Below are 24,993 nucleotides of genomic sequence, written 5' to 3' on the forward strand. Positions count from 1 at the left end.
ACACTGTATACAATGCAGAACATGTGTATGATGCACATCCTGTGTATAACAGGCATGATGGAGCAGTCGTGGGTTAACATGTACCTCTTGTAAAATGTGTACCACTCATACTATATAGACTGACTTTATCCAAATATTCCTCACATAACTCAGCATTTATACTTTCTCTTTAAAATGTGCAAAGGGTACATGTTATTACATGTAAAAATACATGTAAAATTACAGGTATATGTATTTAGTAAAATATTGATTGGTATGATCCAACTACAGTAATTAGTATTAATAACACACACACACACACACACACAGCTTGCTGAACTAAATACACACACACACACACACATATATAATATATATATATATATATATATATATATATATATATATATATATATATATATATATATAGGGTATTTAAAGGCCAGTTACTTGTAAAGTCATTAAGTATTGTATTTAGAAATGTTTGAAAAGCATCCTGTGGCAATACTGTGCTTGCTATCAGGCTTTTTATCTTTAATTAAGCAGTTGACATTTATCCATAATTGTAGTTACCATATCAGTTATTAATCCATTATTAATGAAGGCAAACATAAATACGTAAACAGCACATATTACCATGTACAGTATTATATGAAAGTAACACTACTGGATGCAAAAACAGAATATATTGTAACACCAGATGTATGATCTGGAGTACTTATGAAATGGTTCCACTTTTGTGTTACTTTCACAGGTAACTAAATCTAGCATTTCCATTTTAATTAGTAAAAGTGAAAAGGGAAACTTGTACATCTGTTTTAAAAGACACTGATTAACATTAATCTGGGACTATTAACCTTATTTTAGGCATATAGCTAAACCACTATTAGGGCCCTTCTGCTTCTGTGAAAACAGCCACTCAAGCCTTTGTGGTAAATACATTTTTATATGAAATATGCAACGTGGTTACTACAGGATAAGTTTTATTTTGCAAATAAAAAAATAAAAAAATGTGGACAAATAATCATAATATGCACGTAGCATTTCTATATTAATGCAGTGTGCTTTGATGTAGAAAACATTAGCTCTACTGTTCATTTCATCCTTGCTAAGCCTGGCTACATGCATGGTAAAATGTGTGATCTGTACAAGCTAGAACTAGACTGCTTTAACACAATGTATGGTAGAAGTGGTTTTAATTAAAATGTCTTATTTTGGTAAATAGAAATGTTCACTTATCAAATATGTACCGACTTAAGGGAATTGCATTTCGTAATTTTTTTGTTTCAACAATGCGATTTCCTTTCTTTTTAATCTCGTGTAAGATTCAGCCAAGTACACGAGCCATTAGTATGTAGTGCAGAAAATGTTTATCATCTTATACTGCATTTTCAATGAAAGTTATTTCCTTTGGGAGAAGCAAAAAGCTGAAATTAATAATTACTGTAGAACACAAAATTATAAGCAAAATCCTTGTAATAAATTTTTCAATAATATCAGATGATTAATTTAACATCGTGCCCTATTTTCTGGTATAAAATCAAAGAACTTAGTTTAATGTCAAGCAGATCTGATTTTTTTTTTTCACATGGGAGTAAAAATCAATAAAACACACGTCACACTTTCAAGAACTACAGCTATTCATAGTAACATATTCAATAGGCAAGGACAATAGATATTATATACCTTGCCTAAAAATAAGTGGCTGTAAAATTTGTATTTACAATTGTTCACATTTTACTGTATACGTATAGATATATAGTCTTTCACCGTTGACTGTTGTATTTGAAACCATCTTGAACAGGTAAAATCTTAAAAAGGTTATTTTGAAAACGTAAAGTATTTCGTCATTTTGTCAAAGTGACCTTTTTAGTTATCATAAAATCAACAGACTATGTTTATGCTATTGTGCCTTTAAGTTAATTTTTACTGTTTCAGAAACAGAAATGCTACCAAAAAGTAACATTAAGAAATGTCTTGTTTGAAACCTGAACTGATTTGAAAGAGAGTCCCATTTGATTACATCAGCAGCAGAACAAAATGAAACCTATTTGAATCAGGACAGGTAGGACTTGCAGACTGGCAGAAACCAGAATCCATGAGACAATGTCAGCCCTCTTTCTTACTACATGCTGTCAATTTTAGTTTAACGTCTATGTATCTGGTTTTTGGATTTGAGTAAAATAAGCACACATCCTCTGTGCTTTACCTTTCTCATCCCTGCTTCAACATCCACTGTGGTTAAAATAATACAACCTGTTATGGAGGCTCACTGTACCAACATACATCAAATGCTTTAACTGTAAAGCAAATATCCCTCTCCGAAAAGTCAATCAGGAAAAGGAAAGTTTCCCTGATGAGCCATTCTCATATTACAGAAAAATCTTGAATGCCTCCTGGGGATTTGGATTTGTTCTTTTATTTGTTGATGCCAAGTAGTGGGTGGCAGTACAGTAAGAGATGTAGTTCTAAACTCTGCCCCTCCACCTCACTCTCTCCCTCCTCCTCCTCTCCCTGATCACTTGAACCAGAAATGTGCTTCATCTCGTGAGCTATCCTGGCAACACGCCAGGGCTTTAATTTGCCCTTCTGAGTTTCTTTTCATCATCGATCCCAAAACAATTGCTTTTGCGCCTGGAAATCATATAACTGTGATTTTAGTTTTCAAAAGGGAACACTAGTTTTACGGTTGTCAAATAGTGACAATATTTAACCGTGTTACTTATTTGAAATAGATGTTTTAGCTCATTATAAATGTAGACCTGCTGATGTCTAGTAATCTAGGAGTAAGCCTCTGGTTTATTTGTATGCATCTACTGACACTTCAGTCAGTAGTAAGCCCCAAATGGAATATATAATATGACTCCAACTCACCTCCTTATTAATTGTAGGCCGAACACGTCAATAAAACTAATAGATTAAAATAGTGCTTCCAGAAGGTTTGCCACAATTAACTGCAGTCAATCATAATTGAATTTCCAATTCTTAGTGGATAAACATACAAAAGAGTAGCTGTAAAATGTAGGGTACAGTAACCCTTTTTGTTATTTCTTTATTTGTCTATGGAAAAATGCTTATTAAAAAAACAAGCACGGGCATCACTTACAGGTACCGTTTAATTGGTTTTTATCAAACTAAGTTATTTTAGTTGATAACAAAATAAAAATGAATTAGGATGGCTGGGGCCAGAAACAATGCTTACACAGCATTTCAACTGTTTTTATTGTGTCTTCTAAGTAAACACCAAAGTTCCTGGGTCTCGCAAAACAAAAAAAAAGTAAAAACAGACTGAAGCAATTTAACTCTTTCAAAACACATACCCTACAGCATATATAGGTGTTATATGGGCTATTTACATGTGGTCCTTGCACTAAAATTGGCCAAGTGTAATTAATGCTCAGTTTAGATACACACGAGATGGCTGCGTCAAAGATGTGCTTGTTCATCCCTGGTTAATAAATAAATACCTACCTAAGTATCCGAGGGTATAACACCCAGTGAATTAGACATTCTCTTAGAACAAATAGAATGCCGTTTTTTTGTTTTTTTCTAAATAAAAAAGAACAAGAAGCCTACTAATTAGTAAATGTACAGTACATGTCTATGTGATAATGTTTTCTATTGTGCATTCCAACTGAACCTATATTGTATACGGTGCATGGAACACTCCACCTATTTATTTAGTCTTTCACTGCAATGTTAGCCAACTAGAACGTGTAGCTGCCCCAAGTCTCGTGTTAGGTATAAGATATGAAGAGTTTAAAGCCTGCATATGTAATAAGTAGGGCGGTCAAGCGATTAAAAAAAATTAATCACGATCAATCTCGCCTTTAAGAAATTGTAATTTTAGTTAATCAGTTTTAATCACATATTTATTTAATACAATTACTGCAGCCATCTAATTCATTTGTTGTATTACTGATGCTATTATTATTATTTATTATTATTATTATTATTATTATTATTATTTAGAAGTTATTCTTTTTAGCTATAAGGCCTTACATGGTCTTGGACCTTTTTATCTTCAAGATCTGCTGACTCCATATGTCTCTGGTTGATCCTGGAGATCAGCAAATGCTAATCTTCGGACAGTCCCTAAAATTAGTTTGAACTCTTTCAGAGCCACTTATAATGCCCCTCATCTTTAGAACGTGTTCCCAATTCATATCAGGAATTCTACCACAGTGGAATCTTTTAAATCCTGTTTGAAAGCACATTTGTTTGGGTCTGTTTATTTGTAGCTGGATTATATATTAGACACAGGCTTTTTTATATTTCTTTTGTAAAGCGCCCTGGAATGCCTGCATGAAGAGTGCTATATAAATGAAATTTGTATTGCATTGTTGTTGTATTTTCCAAAAAACAACCCAGCATAAAAAAACCTGTTGCCCTATTTCTGGATTAATAATGTTGCCCCTTCTTTATAGTTTTATATTTATTTACACTACACTACACTATACAGAAAAATTCCAGCATTTTTTCAACCAACTGCTAAATCACAATGGAGTCACCTTAATGCATTTCAAATCATACTTCAAATTTTCTTATCAGTTTTTATATATATATATATATATATATATATATATATATATATATATATATATATATATATATATATATATATATATATAGATATATATATATATATTATATGTATTAATAATAATTATATTTTAAAAAAAAAATTTTATAAAAAAAAAATGTATAGTATTGCTCTCTGTTTCATTTTGTTGTGCTGGCTTGCTGGCATATTATAGAACACTTACTTTGACATATTTGTTAGTCCTTTATATCAATCTGTAGTCAATCTGTAGGTATGAGCATTCAGTGTTTTAATGTAATTTAAACCATGTTAAAAACTGTATATATATAAACACACACGTGTACTGTATACTGATATAATAATGGCGACACAGTAATTAACAGGTTGAAATGACTTGATAAAGCAAAAGTCCCGGCCATTACATATCCTGACAGCCGTAATTATATGTTTTTTTGAAAAAATCAGTTACTACACATTTACATATGCATACATAAATTTTTTTGCACACGAGTCAAATTCAACTAATTAGAAGAATCTTCTAGATAAAATTTTATCCGTCACGATACAAACCATACTAAGAAAACAACGTGTCGCATACTACTGATTTACTATGATATATATATATATATATATATTAATATATATATATATATATTTTTGATTAATATTTTTAATGGTAAGGTCAAACATAATAAGAGACTGATGAAGACACTAGCCAGAATGTGTAAAATTAAAAACACAATATTGCAGAGATGCTGTAACAGGTTAAAAACACAGTAAACTGGACTTCTATGCTTTTACTGTAGTCTGTAGTTTACTCTCGTCTTTGAAAGGAGAAAACCTGTTCATTTTACACTACTACAGCCAAACAACTAGACTATGAAATCCAATGTCTCTGAAGCTCACTCAAGATGTTTGTTTCCCATTTGCATTAAGGACTGGAGGAAATACTCAAAATATGCCCCTGCATCCAGACAAATCTAGTTTTGTCATAACCGTAAAACCCCTCAACAGTATTTCTATAAAGTGCGATATGTCTGTTAAGCTACATATTTTGTCACTATTAAATAAAATGTGATTTATTGCATATTGGCATTATTTGAGAGGTAGAAAAAAAATGTAAATTTGTAAACCACATATTTAGACAATGATAATATTTTTCTTTTATAAAATCCAATTACTGTATAATTTCCAAATTAAGCCAAAGAGCAAAAAAAAAAAAAAACCCTGATAAAACAGACAAAGAATCTTTAACTAAAGTACTGAGGGATAGGCAGGGCACCAGTCCAGAGGGAGATAGGTCAATTTTAACAGGAAAAAGAAACTACTCAACCCTGCAGCTCCCCTGCTGGAGAGGAGATGGCATTGCCAGAAGAGCTCCATTAAACTCAACATGCAACTCAGCCAAAAGCTATTAATGATGCAGAGTTCCTCCACCTCCTAGTGAGAAACGGCATACAAAAAATACTAATTTTGGTATTTCCCACATGTGTTGGATTCCATGGTCTGAGCTGCTATTTGCAGTTATGGCACTAGTGGTGCACTACTGTTAAACATAATGGTCATGAATTGTTAGACATTGCTTTATAGGACTAGGAAATTAAAAAACAGAATAGTGGGATGCCTGTGTGGATTATAGTAATGTTTTAGATGGTTGCTTGTGCTGAGGAAAATAAAAATAAAACCCCCAGTAGCAGAAACAGTATGAAAAATATTTACTGCATTTTGCCCTAGGATCTAAAATGTTTGGCATCATTGCAAAACAACAGTGACTGGCTGGCTCAGATTCAAACGTACTGTACAGTAGGTTACTATTACTGACCAGCGTAATGTAAAGCAAATTGCAGCTATTTTCTAAAGTGCTACTGTTAGACTGTATCCGACCTTAGCTGTCCCTGCAAGCTCTATTTGGGTAGAGAAGCCAAAACTATTTATGCAAAAAACACACAGGGCTTGATTTAATTTATGTGAATTATTTTAACATTTCAATCACAAAACAATCACATGTTATGCATACTTTACTGTGATTCTTGATAGCTATTGCTGTTACATGCATTTCTACATGCGATTATAAATAAGGCTTCCAAGAAAAAGAAAAGAAAATACTGCTCTTGTTTTTCCTTAGACATTCAGGAGACATTCAGATTAAAAACCAAACATGGAAATGTCCTGAATACCTCTATTTGCACTAGAGCTGGAACTGCTCATAACTACCCTTCTAGAAAAGCTGAGATTCAAATGAAGGTTGTTTGTATAAAGGTCTCCTGGCAGCAGCAGCAACCGATTCATTATTGGATACAAACGTTCTAATAAACTTGCCTTATTTGTTTCATTTCTAGAATTTCCTCTTTATCGATATTGTTTTCCAGTGTTTTTATTAAAGATAAAACAGACGTTTTGCATACCAATATTCGGTTGCTTTTTTTTTTTTTTTGAAATACCGAAAACCATACAGGATTTTTTTGCAATCTCAAGTCTCTGCAGTGTAAATGAAATGAAAAAAAAAAAAAGAAAAAACAGCTCTACCCTTTTTTGGTTTTATAGTAATTGGCCAAGTGTTCTCCACAAAATGCAATGCACTTCCAATAGTTTACCACATATTTACTGTTTACTGCTAGCTGTTGCATATATGTGGTTTTAACATCCGCTCTCGTCCTCCAGTTAAATCATCTATGGTCCCTTTGCCCCCCCACATACGCCTCACTAGTACCACTGCTGCAGCTTACATTAAACAAAGAAAAGGCATTTATATGAAATAATTATGAACATTTGAGACATTTATATTTGTATGTCTAGCTGTCTATACATTGTTTGTTGCTTCCGTTCCAGGTTTCAGACAGAAGTTCCCAGCTTTGACATAATTGCGAGTGAAATTGAAGCGCTCAAAAAACAACTTTCTCAAATCAAATCCCCAGCGGTCCTGTGTCATAATGATCTTGTGTGTAAAAACATAATCTACAATGAAGCTAAAGGTTGGTGTGGAGTCATATTGAATCTAGACCAGAAAATAACCCATTTCTTGTGAGGGTATTTTTTTTTAACTAGATTTTATTCTCAATAATTTATTTCAAGAGGTAGCTAGAGTGTATCATTAATGTACAATGTTATGGGACAGAGAATATAACTAGATCCATTATAAAGATATTTTATTGAATGGCAGTTGTTCCCATAGCCCTAGAGGTAATGGACGACTTGGGTAAGTACAGTTTATAAAGAATGATTGTGATGCTGGAAAATTCTGAAACAGTAAAATGAAGACAGGGCCTTCATTTTATATTTTTGCAGATGACAAAAAATGATGGGTAATAAGTATTATTATCTCATAATATTCGTTAAAATTCTTAATTTAATACAAGAGATTTTAATGTTAAACTGTTTTAGATAAGGTCACAAATTTTTCCCCAATAATAGGGGTTATTACTGACATAATACCAAAGTTTTAAATTTTTTTTTTTGATATATAGTAGCTTTACAACATCGAAATTAAAGTCAACTAATCTACTAAAGTCATATCTTTCAATCTATTGATGTCTATCAAATAAATTTTTACGTGTAACTATATACATAAAAAAAAATTTTAGTACAGCAAACATATTATGACATGTTAGTAGAAGGATTTCTTGTCTGTAAGATAGATATCTAGTTTCTCTTTTTTTCGACTGAACCTTTTATGACTACTTGACTTATAGTAAATTTAATTACTTTAAAATGACTATACTCATCAGTATAGTATATATATATATATGCTATATATAATATAGTATATATATAGATATATATATAATATATATGCCTGCTTGTCTTTACAATGTCTAGAAACCATGTGCTTGGACTTCAGAAACAGAAATGTTACTTTAGATCTTGCAGTGTTTAAAGGTTGTCAATGTACCTCAATGCTGCCGCCTTATTTAAGTCTATTGCGGATTCTACTAAAATATTCTAAATTAAACGTATGGGCATAAAATTAGATGCACTGAAGCAAAAGGCTGCACTATTCATTTTCTTCAGAGTATTATTTAACTGACTTAATTTACTGGACTAGAAATTAATTTATAGATGTTTAATGTACAGCATTAATTAACCATTATACATGTATAAAATAACATACAGTACTTTCTAATGAATTGTTTTTTTTCTGCCAAATATTTTGTAGATCAACGAAAATAACAGGGATTTATGTGCGCAGGATGTAAATTAAATGTAAATAAATAAAAGGCTTTGACTGTAAACCACATCAGCTTGCATTAACAATGACTGGAATGCAGATTATCAAATTTCAGTTCTGTTAACAAATCATCTGTCTGAATTATGAATTAAGGCAGTAAACCTTCATTCACATTCTGCAGTTCCTCTTCATGAGATGAAAAATTCGTTTTGCTCCATTAATACACTAGCCAGCTGCAGGTACTAACTTACCTGGCATTGCACACAGTAGTAAGGTTCAGTTATTGTGAGTGGGGAGGCCTTTGGACCCATTTGTAGTCCATTTTAGGTCCACTGTCACAGACAGGCTTTATATTGTGCTGAAGGTCTTTATCAACATATAACAATGATCATCCAGAACAAATGAAGGGTGGTAAAAGTAAATATAAAAGGCATAACACATTTACCAAAGAAGCCTCTATAACCTTATCCATGCATCATCTTTTAGATCATTAGAATATTCTATTTATTGATCTTTGGCTTTGTACAGTATATGCAATGTGTAGGTGTAAATGAGATACCAAAGATTATGTGTATAATTTTTAAGAATGAATACATCTGGTCTTGTTGCACTGTACCATTTGTGTACAATATAAAAATTATTATTGAACTAATTCTGAATCTGTGTGTTGCATTTACTGTATAACTTGTAAACCATGATGTTTGTCTACTTTTCAGGTTTTGTAAAGTTCATTGACTATGAATATGCTGGCTGCAACTACCAGGCATATGACATTGGCAATCACTTCAATGAATTTGCAGGTGGGTGTCTGTTGAGAAGATAGGAACAATAACTTTCTGTTTTGGAAGAATTGCTCATCTTCCTTATGTATGTTGAGTTTAGTAACAGGGAATGTACTCCAATTAAGAGGCAATAAAAAAAAAAAATGACTAGAATCAGACCATGTTATTAAAAACTAGCGATAACTTCAGTTGAATGGTGACCCCCTAATATCACCTACTGAACTCCTGACTGAAGCCTTTATGCAGCCAAGATTTCAAACAAACATCAAAAGCTTGTCTCACTTTCCCCCTGCAACCAAGCAGCTGTTTATTTAATCCTCTGACCACTGTCACCACTCATCTTAAATATTCTACAGTTGTTGATAATTTATTTACATCCTGTTTTCTCTACCACTTTAGTTTTTACCCATTTAGTTTTTGCACTTTCCTTTTTAAGTTGTTCATTATTTTTAACTTACTAAATTAGCAAGTCATGTCTTTTCATTCCAGCACAGTAGAAAATAGTTCCCAATATTCTTCATATTTTGTAGTTTGCAACTAAAAAGGACAGTTTGTTTTAGGCCTGCCACAAAAGGTACATTTTGACCTTCGAAGGTTTGGAACACATTACCGAAGGAAGGTTCAAATCTTTGATGGCGCTCATTTGCATAATTTACTGGTGATGTTACCATAGCTACTTGTTTATATTTGATTGAAAATCCTACAGGTAAGCCATATAAATGGAATAATACATTCACATGTAGTTTAAAAATACATTATATAGATCAGTTATCATGTTTTTATAATTTAAATAAAAAAACATGTTTATTTACACGTAATTGATGCTGCTTGCGATCTATATCGAATTTAACAGTCCGCGTTCCATGCAGGTTATCAGTCACATTTTAGTACTACTAAAAAAATATGACTAATACTACTAAAAATATTAACTTTCGCATGTCAAGTTTTTTTTGGTTGTCTGGGCATTTAACATAAAAAATCCCAAACAGCAAAGAGGTTTTGAGACATTTCTTTAAAAACAACGCTTTGCTATCGATATGGCGAATAAAGAAATCAAAGGTTTAGCTCTGGATAACACGAGCTGGAGCGTGGAGGGTTGGGGAGGTGCTTAGTTTTCTAAATTAAAATGATTTATGTCATCGTATATTTTGTATGTTTCAAACATATTCTACCATAGCACTTCTCTTATACCGTCTTGTACACTAGATATTCAGTACATATTTTACTGAAGCACTGCAACCACTAGAAGTATGAGCCCACCACTTTGGATACTATACCCTGCTCCAGTCTACGTAATGTGGGAGCAGATTTTAGTAACAACTTTTGTTTACATAATATGCATTGTACAAATCAAAAGATCGAATTTTGCATGTGAGTGACATGTAATGTGTGATTTATAGTCTTCACACATTGTCAAACAGTTTCTGTTAATAGGAAAAAAAAAAAACAAACTGATTTGTTCTCAGATGTGCCTTCCCCATAGACCCTATTTTCAATATACAGTAGCAGAACTGAAAAGCTCTGTAGGGCTGTATAACCTTAAATATGCGGATGTGGTAGCTAACTGGAGAAAATGTTTTTGGTTTTTTTTGTATTTGTTTTTATTTAATTTTTTTAATTTAGTATTCACCAATTATTTTTCATTATTTTCTCCAAATATAGAATGTCCAGTTATTATTTAAGCTCGGCTCACCGCTACCACCCCTGCACTGACTCAGGAGCGATGAAGATGAACACACGCTGTCCTCCGAAGCGTGTGCTGTCAGCTGACCACTTCTTTTCGCACTGCAGACTCTCCATGCAGCCACCTCAGAGGTGCAGCATTGGAGACAATGCAGCTCTGTGAAGCTTATAGGCAAGCCCGCAGACACCTGGCCAGACTACAGGGGTCGCTGGTGCACAGTGAGCCGAGGACACCCTGGCCGACCTAAACCACTCTCCCCCCGGGTTGTGCTCGGCCAGTTGTGAGCTACCCCCTGGGAACTCACGTCCACAGTCGGCAATGGAATAGCCTGGACTCGAACCGGCGATGTCCAGGCTTTAGGGCGCATCCTGCACTCCATGTGGAGTGCCTTTACAGGATGCGCCACTCAGGAACCCTGGTTTTATTTTTTAACAAATAAAATATAGGTTCAAGTTTGTTTTTATAATACATATAAGTATTCTGTAGTTTTTTATTTGTATTTTATCCCTGTCAGTGTTATATATATTTTACACTAGAAGGTCTTATGGAGCATTAGCTTCTAACCCAGTGCTCTTGCAAGTCCTCTGATGTGATGACAGGTTGAAAGGCCGTGTGCCTGGGACATATGACATATGTCTTAATCTGACTATGACATTTCGTTTCCCATAGCGAACGTTATTTTTTTTTAACCTTTAAACACTTTTCTAATTAGTTCAGGTTAGGTTATCGGATCAAGGGCATGTCACAAGACACATGTTTAAGCGCCCTTTGATATGGCCATTTCTTGGGCATATGGAGCCGATCAGAAAAGTATTAGATTTGGCCCTGTATGAAAACTGATAGAGGACTTTTTAGTTTTTGGCATCCAATATATGACATCTTCACCATTGTTAACAAGGTATGGATGTGATTGACAAAGTGTTTCACCATTATTGCAAATATTTCGGTTTAGAATTTCATCCTATCCTATTTCTCTTGCCATTTTACCTCAGCGTTTCTGTCACAAATATGGTAGTCTATCGGATATCAATCCAAAAGAAATATCACATCACATCACTCACATTGCAGCATTGGAAAATGTAAAGTACTTATTATCACTTACTGTTCTTTACCATATATTGATATTGTGTTAATTGACATAACACAAATGCTCTAAAAAAATATTGTAGAGATTATCAGAAGCTGAATATAAAAATAAGCTTTAAAACTTACCATCTGCATCTGTATCTGTAAGAATTTAGCTATAGCACCAAATGTATGAATTAAGAAATAATAGCAGTACAAATGCAATCTCATTTACATATACTGTATCTATGCTCTTAGGTGTGAATGATGTAAACTACAACCTTTACCCAAGTCAAGAGCTGCAGAGAGACTGGCTGGCTACCTACTTAGAGACCTACAAGCAATGCAATAGCATGGAACCTACCGTGACTGACCTAGAAGTGAATAAACTATATGTGCAAGTATGCAAATATGCTTTGGTGAGTTAAAAAGATGATAAAAGATTTCAAGTATCCAAAATGAACTGAAACTAGATACACATTTAAATGTGACCAGCAATTATTCAAACAGTGTCCCAAACCACCCAATGCTTTGGTGTTAGTCGTTGATAACTTCGGTCCAATATCTTTTAGAGTCTATCTTAGAATGACCTTATGGGTGTGCAAGACAGTTAGGGATCTTGAATGTAAATGTAGAAATACATACATACCTGTACTTATTGTAAACTATTTTACGAGCCAGGCTATAAACTACCACTTGTATATAAGACACAATCAAATTTAATACTTACATCCTACTCTAGTAATACATTTGTTCCGAAAGAGGGGGGGCGGGGGGGGGGGGGGGGGGGATTAATTAATTACAGCGTTATCCCCGCGTCCACAGAGACCTGTCAAAATGTGATGGCTATAGATAATTTTGTGAGCACTGACAGTAAAGAAAAAAAAAAAAGAAAATCTTGAAACTATCATACATATTAATGACTAAGATTAAACCCAAACAGAGAATTAGCACTGGGTAACAATTCTACAAACTGCAAACTCTTAAAACAAAACTTTAGATGCTAGTCTAAGTGAACATCTGGCTTATCATGTAAGCAGATATTGGGATCAAATTAGGTAGAAATGAATTGGATGATATATGACAGGGTGTAGATGTTCCTGCAGCAGTGTGATAATTTCATTGCAGAACTATATAATGAATTCCATACATTATAGATGTAAAAAAAAAAAACACTCTTTAAAAAGGTTAAATGTGGCAGAAAGTTATCTCATACTGAGGGTTTTGAATAATCTGGTTCTTTGTTGTTTTATATTTGTTGCCTTCCTATTATGACATCCACCTTTTCAGAACTTCATCTACATTTTTCAAAGTTTTGTAGACACAACACATCTAAATATGAACTCATCACTCTGTTATGACTCAAAAATGTTGGTGCCAGTGCTCAAATTGAGGGGGAACGGAGGGGAACACCATTCCCCTTGTTAACAAGAAAAAAAAAACGTTCCCCTTGTTACATACATAGGAGGTGAGGAGGACAGACCTAGTTTTTGTCCAGATGCATTAAGATTATCACATTTTAGAATAACGCTCTGAGCCAACTGATCTCCCTGGCCATTAGTCATAGTCTCTAAAAGCAGCATGATGCGATGCAACCATGTTGTCAACTTTTTTTGCCCTCCCGCGTGACGTATTTTAGAGGTGCCCGTCTGTAATCGTTTGGCGAACTGGCGGACAAACGTGGAGTGCCAGACGCACAGTGTACAATCTGAAACTGAAAAAAAAGGTATTGGATTCATACTGTAATTCTTTATCATTTGTAAAATAATTAAATAAAGACAATAGGGAAAAAAAGATAATTGTATAATCAGTGTACCCACAGTTCTGAATTATTAAAGCAGTTAAATGCCAATAACAAAGCTGCTTCCAACAATGCTTTAAATATACTGCCTTTCAAAACAATTTGTATTTATAGACATTTAATAAATATTTTTTTTAAACAGTTTGTCAGTAATTAACCATACGTAATTGAACGACATGAGGAAAACCATAGTTGCAAGTTCTTAAATCTGTAATTCAATAAGAATTTTTTTTTTTAATGTGGCATTTTAAGTACTCAGTTGAGGGAATTAATTTCCGTATTCCAGTTTTGTAGGGTGGACATCTGGTTTGTGTAGATTGAATAATAATAATAATAATAATAATAATAATAATAATAATAATAAAACAAATAAATACATACATTAAAATCAGTTGCAATAATAAGCTTTGCCTTATTTTTATGCACAGAAATTGATGGCGGCGTGTATCATGTTGACGTCTGTTAAGCAAACACACCACATCGCGTGGTATCGGACAATATGTCGATTTTATAAGCGATGTAGACCTTGAAAATGGCCCCAAGTAGAAAAAAGTCATTTATCAGCAGTTCCAATTCAACGACAGATTTAAAAAAACACAGTGGTTTTAAGTTTTTGTTCTTGGTATAATTTACATTTTGTGTGTATGCTCTTGTCAAAATGCAGCTGTGCGGTGTGCGTGTTCCCCACCATGGCCTGGTGACATTGGGCTCTATACTCAAACCATTTACCATAAATTCGGTTTGATTACTTTTCTACTTTGTTTAAAGGTTAATACTAGTTTTGAGTATTAAAAGCCCATAGAATGTTCTAATTTCATTGAAAAAGAAATGATCAGATAACATATTTCACATCAAATGATTGTTCAGCTCCCCTTAATTTTTTATTTTTTTTGCCATTGTAATCACTAATACTTGTATTAATCATTTATGAAGTGGCAGAAGAGACTCAAGGTTTATAGTAAGTCATGTGCAACTATTTCTCATCCTATTGAAAGTGAAATGAGGGAAAAACGTGCAGAAAGTGTTATAAAGAGTGAATCCAAATTGGCAGTCCTGACTGATGAGTCTACTACAGTCAGTAAAAAGTCTGTTTTAATGATCTACATTAGGGCTTGCCACTGTGATTCAGGTGAACCTGTAACATTATTCCTTGCTATCGTGGAACTTGCTGCCACTCATCCAGAAACAGTATATAAAGTATTGCTTTCAACTCTTTCCCATCATGGTTTCACAGAACAAATTCTACAAGAGCACCTGATCTGTTTTGCCTCGGATGGAGCACCCATAATGCTGGGTAGTAAATCAGGAGTAGCTGCCAGGCTTGTGAAAGATTATCCAGAAGTTTTAGTTTGGCATTGCATGAATCATTGTTTGATATTAAGTGTCGCTGACACTGTTGATGAAGTGACAGGAATGCTATACTCCCTCTACCTTTCTTCTGCAAAAAAACAAACGTTAGCATTATACGGCAAAGCTTTATCAATACAGTGCCTGAATGTAGACATAGTCCTCAGTACCAGGTGGGTTGTTTCAGTTTTAGGACAGTAAAGGCAGTTTGGGCACAATACAGTGCACGATACAAACATTTCGCAGAAGCCTCAAAAGATCCACGTCGAAATAGTTCTGAGAGAAGCATGTATACTGGGCTGGCAAACAGGATCTCAAGTGCAAGTTTTGTTCACAATTTAGGATTAATGTACAATGCCCTTGAAGAATTGTCAGAATTCTCCTTAGACTTGCAAGAGAAAGAAATGACAATGCCTAGAGCACATTCTCACTCTCCCGTCAGATATATGTCTTCACATCCATGATTAGTAACCCAGGACTACACACAAAGGAATCCCAAAATGCTGCCAAGTCTTTGGTGTTCAAAGGAGTTCCCCTGTTTGACAATCTAAGACATGATAAGGCAATTGATGTATCTCTGTTTTTTAAAAGTTTATCCAATAGTCTTGAAAAATGGATGGGGTCCTTCCATGTTGACCCAGTCTGACAGAAGTACAGCTGACTATGAGATGTTTATAGAGAACATTTAAATCTTGCAACCAGCAAATTGGCCTCAAAGATGTGACACCAGATATGGTGATAGAACAAATTCACCAGCTTGGTAATTTTTTCAGGTAAATGCTCCTCAAGCATGCAGAGGTATGAGGGAATATATTGCAAACGTACAACAAATGGATAATAATGCATCTGTAATTGCAGACAAACTTAAGCCCCTCCTAAAAGCAATAAGTACACTTGTGGTGTCAACTGAAAGGGAATTCAGCCAGATGGATATTATCCACAGTGGAAAGCGCGCTTCTATGGAATTGGAAAGCCTGTTAGCCTTGCTTTTTATAAAATGTGTTGGCCCTCCACTTAAAAAATTCTCCCCACATTATTATACAAAGTTGGTTGACTAAAAATTATTGTTTAGCTACGTATTTGAAAGCCAGAATGCGAAACACTAAGATGGCTGAGCACAGCTACGAGTCAATTTGGAAAATATTGTGATGGGACTTCTATTTCAGTTCTTAGTTTTCTTTTAGATAGAGAGAAACTTCTGCTGCCCTTCAAAAATATTTCTGGTCAGAGCGTGAAGATTACTTTTAACTATGTTTGACTCTTAAGAAACAAACCAAAAATAAAGTTTGTGGACAGCACAAAAAATTGACTGGTCTTGAACTGAAACTGTGACTGTCAAATGCCTGATTGTGAGAACGTGCATCTGTGAATAGATTTCAGGAGTTCCCCTAGTTAACCTTTTACAACTCGAGTACTGGTTGGTGCCAATGATAGTGAATTGTGCTGATTGTGATGTAAGGGATTTGCATTAGAGTATTTCAATGGAAATAATATTACTAAGAAAAAACTTCTTTGAGGAAAGGTGGTCATTTCTATTAATGCTGTGTATTATATATACAGCCAAACCTAATGTATATGTAAATGCATTTGGGTATATATAAATGGCTAGGTTGTATAAAGAAAAGCAAGCCATAAACACCTGTTTACACAGTTTCACCTGGTCGAGTGGACAAATCAAATCAAAATGTTACAGCACATCAGCAAGTACGAAAAGGCTTAGATGCGTAGTCATTTTAAAAGTGTGATCACACAACCTGGATTGTCTGAGTCGTGTTTCAATCCCAAGAAAACTGTAACACTGTCATTTTTTAAAATTTTTCTTTGAATGCAGTTGACACCTCTAGTTGTTCCTAATGAATATGTAGTTATCAATGCCACACTGTGTTAGGTTTTATTTATTTTGTTACCAAAATGAGCTGTGACACAATGACTGTAATTGTATTACATTGACTAATAAATCTCAGGTGTGCAATTAGGAAAGGTGAAGTCTGCGCAGTGTTCAACAGACCCTCTGGCACAGGTGGCACTGTGCCATGCTGTCAGCGGAGAACAAGAGGCTGTCAGGCTATTCATTGGCGACAACAGGTTGCTGCTAACCAGAATCAGCTCAGCAGTAATAAAGCTTTATTTGAGCTTTGCTGAAAGATGTGATCGCACCTCTTAATGTGACTCTTTGGCTGTGTTAGTTACATCTAAATTACATTATTATGACTTCATTGTTGAATCCCAATTCTCTTAATTATAGCCTAGAGATCTATTATTTGATTTTGTCACGCGGAGTGCTTTTCTTCTAAACCATGTAATCTCTTAGAGCTCATTAATGTCAGATTTACGCACAGGCAGGGTGTTGGTATAGTGCCAAGCAGAGTCAAATTTTCAAATTTACACCACAGTAAATGTTAGAGGTCCATTCCTCACTAATTATTTTACAAAAGTGGTAAAGAAGAAAGCAATATAATGGGGGGGGGTGGGGGAGGTCATCTTCAATCAGATGTTATTCATCTGAAAACTTCCCCATGGAACTAAAAAGTAGTTATTGTCATGCAATCCTGTCAAGCATCCCCTGAAACAATGCATTTCGTTACAAATCCTTAAAACAACACTTTCACAATTTCACACCACAATGCACATTCTAGAAATTCAATTCACACGGTTGTACCTTTCGGAAGAATATTTAAGCGGTATACAGATTCCTGTTTGTCAACATAACCAGCAATATGTCTCTAGTAAGGCTGAGGCGATGCATCGACCTATCGTATCGTTTAACAACTATCGACAGTAAAGCATGTGCATCGTTTCTGTGTAGAGGGTTTTAACAAAGGGAAGCTTTTATTTTTTTTATTACATTTGGAATCGGCAATTCTTTTTTGCATGAAGCGCCGAGCTTCTCTGTCCCCTCAGGTCTGACTCGCTGAATCTGCATGCGATTGAGCTCACCTGTTTGCTGAATCTGCATGCGATTGAGCTCACCTGTTTAAATTTAGCAGGTCAACGCGCATATGGGATACTGAGACCTCCGTTGCTTTTTTTTTTCTTAAAACAGGATGCAGGGAGCAGTGGACAAGTTGCATAATTATTATTATTACATAATTATTGGATAGTGATGGAAATGGGAAATGTCGTCTTTTACGTCTGCGTAAACACGACCGCTGGAGATTGCACCCTACGTAACTTCAAAAATCTGCATTTGTTCATTTGAACTACCCCTTATTCATTTGAACTACCCCTAACTTGTTATGGATTTAAACAATCGTTTACATTTTTAATTTTTATTTTGCTTTGACCCCCTTAATCAATTTACTATGTATACTAGTTTTTAAAGCATTACTTGCAATGTTGCACAGTAGTCCACAGCTCCACGTGTATTACTGTGGGTTTTATTTTTTTATTGTTTTTGTTTATCCCTTCATAACGTCGACATGAATCGATGCATCTGCTTTTTTGGAGAACGATGTATCGATAGTGAAAAATTAGGTATCGCTCCATCCAACTTTAGTGTCTAGTCAAAATGCATGAATGGGATTGTACTGAAACAGTCTGTTTTTCTCCTTCATAATTGATTTGTTATTGTAAGATTTGCTTAGAGCCTGGCACACTTGCACTGTAAGAGAATGCGTCTTTCAGAGCTTCTATTCTCAATATAAATCGCTCCCCTTGCCCGGCCTCGATCAGGGACTTGGAAACCCTCTTAATAAACAACAGGTGCAGGTTTATGTTGTTTTATGACTTTTCCAGCAGAATTTAAAGTGCTGACAGGGCAACAATGAACTCTGGTGTTAAATGGATTCAGGGATTTTTCTGGGGGTCAGCTTAGTTTTTTCTTCAGTTTCAATTTGACTTATAGCAGATTGTGAAGGTAAATACTGTACTTCCAGCAAACAGTTTATAAAGATAGAGGGAGTGCTTCTTTTACTTTTCAAATACCAACATCCTCACTCCAAACAAACTCTTAAGGAAAATCCAACATAAGTTCATAGGTAATAATTTACAGTGTGAGACTGTTGCAAAAGGCTTTTCACAACAGGGATTAATCCAAGCTCAACATAAAAATGTAGATGGTCCCATGCAAAAACCAACACAACGCTTGATGGTACAGTAAGAGCTGGTTGATCTAAGGTGTTGTATGTGTCACCAGTTCACACACTGTTGGGGGTTCTAAAATCTGCTGCACAGTATGTGAATATATAATGTTGTGGTAGTTGTGATACACTGACTTCATCTTAGTCAAACTGTGGCTATCACACCTGTAATGTTATTCTAGAATAATCGTTTACCTTGCCATGTCAGACTACAGTGTCTAACACTCCACAGCCCTTTCTCCTGGGAAAGAAAGACAAAAGAAAAAGATATTTGCACTCCTCCCCTGGCTATCACTCTCCTATCTAAAGTGTAGCTGTCTGCGAGACAGCTAAAATTCAACCCAGTACAATTTGAATGTCATCTGAGAACAGCAATCCAGCGCTTCTCAGGAAATGCATGTTAGCCTACTTAACCTGCTAATTAAAATGTATTCATCTTTATCTGCCCACCTCAGCAATACCTTAAACAAAGTTAAGCCTCTGCAACTTGCAAAATGTAATAGATTCCAAGACTCTGTGGTCTCCCCTACAGTTGCAACATGACATACAAGAGGAAATGTGTTGTATTGTTTTTTTTTTATTTTGCAAATTGGCTTTAAGTTATTTTTGAGATAACCCAGATCTGCTCTTTTAAACAGCACGGAAAATTGATATACCCTTCCACAAAAAATTACACATTGATAAGGGACAGAATTTGAATAAAAGCTATTTTCTCAAAGACAGCAATTGACAGTACATCTTCCAGGGCTGTAAAAGCAAGCATCAAAATGACCACTCTAGTGAGGTGTATTTGTAACATACAACTTTCACAACCTCATCCTAAACCAGCACACCATATACTGTACTGGCACTTTAAGAAAACCTGGACTAGAAATGTTGAGGTGGAAATGTTAAACTAGGTCCCTCTTTTAAAAGCTTTGTTACTGTTTGGTATTTTAGTTTTAGTTTAGAAAAGGGAATTCAACACCGGGGCAATTGATGATAATCATCCTGTTTCTGATTTGAAGCTGCTACGAGGTATGCATTTAAAAGAAGAAACAAAATTTCTTTAGTACCCATTTGTAGTAAATGATTAACACAGTTTACAACTGCCTGTAAAACCATGGGAGGGTCTTGTTGGCAACCAGAAGCGGGACAACACTGGTCTACTTTTAACAATGATGTATTATCCTGTTTATACTGCAACAACTTGAAATGAAAAAAAAAAAATTTGTGAACATGGGCGTACATAAACAGACTGTGGCACCTCTCAGGAAGTTTACACAACATTAAACAAATTCAGTTTTTCCAAGTTTCACCTCTTTCAAACGTGGCCAGTGCTCCAGTAAACATGGTTACAAACTACTTTCGTAATGTGTATTATTTGAAGTTATTTTAAAAAAGGGCAGATCTGTGGAGATGCTACTTTTATTTGTTGAGATTACAATATTTAAGAATTTAATTGTCAATCAATTTCTACTGCTTTTGAGACCACCCAAGTGGCCTGCATTGTGTGGATCAGACCTGCAAATTGGAATTTAAACCCACAGACCCACGACAGAAAACGTTAATAAAACTTGTATGTCAGATTCAATTTAAGGTCAATCTTGGCTGGTTCCCGGCCACAGTGTGCAGCACAAGACTAGAGTCTGAATAAGCATATGAATGTAGAAAGTGGACTAAACTGTGTCAAAAACTGAAGTTTGTCATTATCAACAGATGATTGTAAGTGCACTCCGGTCATTAATAAGTTCTTAATTCAAGTCCAGATGATGAAACTTGGGACATGTGAAACATTGGTAGGTAACACATAATATTTGTTCTATGGGTGAAAACTGCTCAGGGTTGTTGAGGGATTCAAATTTCAGTGACGCTGTGTCATGCACAATTCTTCAACAAAAATGTTTTTCAGATTAGTTTATTAGTTTTTTAGTTCATTGCCTTCTGTTTTTTTTGTTAAGTACTGAATAATATTCAGCATTTCAAACAGAGTACTGTTCAGGTTAAGCAGTAAAGTAACCCCCCTCTCTAAGACAGCTCATTCTTTCTGGGCTGGCATTTTTAACAGGAAGCTGACATGGTATTATATGACACCACGGAATGTACTGAAGCTGCAGGCTGGCACAGATGCACTGAACAGCATGACAATGCCTTTTTTGTGTGTTTTCCCTAAACGTTCCCTTTTTTTTTTAATACAGGTGCTGCCTTAGATTAGAAATGTTTTCACAATTTTATTAATAAAATAATGAAATTATTGTAGACTTCCTCTTCAAGAAGCATTAACTTAGTATACTATTTGCGGATTGTATAAACACTATAATGAATTTGCAGACAGCGATTCCAAGAACAACACTGGAGGTTAGTTTATCTTAAACACAAGGAGCAGCAAATATAGTTATTGGAGGTTTCTGAAGTGCTGTACGCGGCCCCAGGACTCTCCAGCTTCTGGCTCTGTCACAGTTGCAATTGAATAGTTCACAAGTACCCAGTTACAAGCTCCCTCCTATCCTAATATACATTAATTTCCCCATTTCTTCCTTGAGCCACCTCCTACTGACTGAAGTCTAGTCTCTTCAGCAATCCTCGAATGCAAATCCTATTGCCTGTATGCTGTTGTTAGGGATGCCACTCAAAGCTAACCACTCCCTGTGAGAGGGCTTAATTGACAGATTCCGTCCAATTCTGCTAAAGTTTCCATGAATTGTATCTAGTATTCAGTGAAGACATAACCATAACGTTGTAATTTTTGTCTGCACATAGCATGCAATTAATGTTATTTAACTTTCTCACTGATCAAAGTTTTTCATATTTTTTGTGTTACGGAAACTCTTCAGGCAAAATGTATATATGGCATTCCTCTTTGATTATGTCCCCAGGGGATGTTTTGTTTTTGTCATCAAGCACAAGCAAATATCCAAACCGTATTATTCAACGCATAGGAAGCATGTGTGTAGTGTCACAGTTTGACAACTTTCTTACTAGTTTTTAACATACAGTACAGACCAATGCAGTATTGGAATGGTTTAAAACTGGTAATTGAATTGTTAAACAAGTTTATAATTAACTGTAGCACTTGTATTCATGACATACAAAATTGATGGAACTACATATATATATATATATATATATATATATATATATATATATATTATATATATATATATATATATATATACTGTACTGTAAAAATAATATGTAAGAAACCATTTCTTTCAGGCATTGCCATAAAACTGAAGGCTTGGCTTTCTATGGTGTTTTTGGGATGACTTTGTAAATATCATATCATATCTGCTTCAGAAATTCAGATTTTTGGCTGCATATTTGGGTTGCTTAGAAATTGTGGCTTTGCTCACATTTCTCCAGTAGGCATCACTGTGTATTAAACTCACGAACACAATCATCAGAAACCAGAGACACAAATTAGAAATTAATTTTTTACAGAGACATACAGAGGTATTTATTCTACGAAATGAAAAGGTCACATTCCAGAAAACACAATTAATTGAATTGTTCAAGAGATTTTAGAGTGTTGTGGCAGTGTCTTTAAATTACAAATTATGATAAAGTGTTTTCTCTTGAAAGAACCCAGCTGCAGCCAAAACCCAGGAACACTCTTTGGTGACTATTGCAAAAAAATAATACAGATTGTTTTTGGTTAAAGACCAGATAAGTGAAGGGACCTCTTACTTACAGTACATTGCTTTACTGTGTCAGAGCCTACTTGCAAGTTCAACAGACTGCATCTTGAAAATGATGCAGAATTGTTATTGGTTTATCTCAAGAAATGTATCAGCATTAAATAGTTGGTTGGTGCTGCTTATGGTTTCAAAGCTGCAGAAATTACACCAACGTTATGAAGTATCCAGCTGATATCTGAACTAAGATCCACCAAGTGGTCTGTTTGTTAAGCTGTTGCAGATGAAAGGAGTAGACACAGGTCTTACAGTTAACGAAAACACAGGGATTATAATGGTAGTGCATGTTATAGCTATACCCACTGCAGACTGGTAAAGAAGTTATCTTAATTAGAAATGCATGTATTTTATTTGGTCGAGTGTATTTAGCCTTTTCTTGCCAGCTCAAGGCTTACAGTGCAGGGTTTGTGATTGAACAAAACCCTTACTGTAGCACAGCATGGATCAGGCTAAATAAAATGTTGAAAATTAGTTCCAAATTGTGTCTCAAACTTTAACCGAGAATAGTTTTATATTTCACAGATTCACTGTTACAAGTGCATGCCCCCGCACATACTATTCGTGATGGTAGATTTAGGAGTCACTGTTTGATTTTACGATCCAGACAAAGTTATTTAGAATATGACTTTAAAGTAATGGGAATCATGTAAAAATGATAAAAATGCACATTAGTGCAGTGTTTTACAATGGAAAGGTGGGAGTCAGAGATGAGCTATTGTTCAGGTCTATTCTGAGGCCTGTTCTGATGACCTAATGTAGTTATGAAATTGATTTCATTATTTGGGGAGGTTCAGCTGTGTTAAGAGTAATTCAATTAAACAGATAAGCAGAAACCAAATAGCAATAATTTGTTTATACAGGTCCCATGCTGACAATATTTGAATTACAATTTCGGTTTCGACTCAGGTATAAGGGTGTTATTTGAATTTTCTAAAGGTTGCACTAAGCCTCATTAAAAACTATATTTAGAAGAAATATGTATGCCCTGTATAAAACTTGTTAGTTAACCCAATCTAGTCAATTATATAGTGTACTCTATCCTCCAATGTAGACGAACAATTATCCTAGAAAGGTAAAGTATTTACCTTTAGGAAGTTCACTATAAAATATTTCCATTAAGTAGTAATTGTTTTTATGAATTGCTATTATGGCAATAAAATGCATTGTTTTTGTGGAATTTCCATCAAGGAAACTGCATTTAGGGTATAATTGTTCAAGCCTCACAGATATACAGTATATTAGTTATAAAAATGTAGGCATACATTTAAACAAATATTTATCGCGTGTAATGTATATTTTATGTATGTGTTATAATGTCACATAAACTGATAAGGATGCACATCAAAATATGTGTCGGTATGTTACCCAATTTCTATATTTGTAACTGGTATACAACTGTTTAACTACCTACAGTAAATACCTATGTATTGATTGTTTGTCAATGTGTAAGCCTCAAAATGTATAAACTCCTATTGGGTAGAATTTCAATCCCACTGTGAAAGACCTGACACATATGCAACACTGTAAAAGTGTACAATTGAGATGATAGAGCAGGCACATTTTATTTTTGTCAAGATACACAATACATCTGTAGTAAAAGACTGTACAGGTTTGCTTGTGAAATCCATTGAAGCAGCAGAAAAGTTACAAGTCTGCTTCCAAAAGTCCAATTATGGTTCTAAATCAGAGCTCATAAAAAGGGGAACAAAGTAAAATAATTAATATTTTATATGACCATCTAGTCTTTATTAATTATAAAATATACTGGATCTAGTCATATTTTAATATATATATATATATATATATATATATATATATATATATATATATATATATATATATATATATATATATATTTTATGACAAATAGTGCA

At 34.5% G+C, this 24,993-nt stretch overlaps 1 protein-coding gene across 4 annotated transcripts in view; it reads left to right on the forward strand.

Annotated features, from left to right (window-relative positions):
* Positions 1-24,993, forward strand: part of LOC121295065 (ethanolamine kinase 1-like) — a 61,909-nt gene that overhangs the window by 24,058 nt on the left and 12,858 nt on the right. For all 4 annotated transcript variants that reach the window (XM_041219365.1, XM_041219367.1, XM_041219368.1 and 1 more), the window contains 3 exons: positions 7,352-7,494; positions 9,404-9,487; positions 12,477-12,637. In XM_041219365.1, the coding sequence (XP_041075299.1) occupies positions 7,352-7,494; positions 9,404-9,487; positions 12,477-12,637 (388 nt within the window). The remainder of the gene's footprint in view (positions 1-7,351; positions 7,495-9,403; positions 9,488-12,476; positions 12,638-24,993) is intronic.

Source organism: Polyodon spathula, chromosome 19 (genome assembly GCF_017654505.1).
Source record: "Polyodon spathula isolate WHYD16114869_AA chromosome 19, ASM1765450v1, whole genome shotgun sequence".
Taxonomy (NCBI): domain Eukaryota; kingdom Metazoa; phylum Chordata; class Actinopteri; order Acipenseriformes; family Polyodontidae; genus Polyodon; species Polyodon spathula.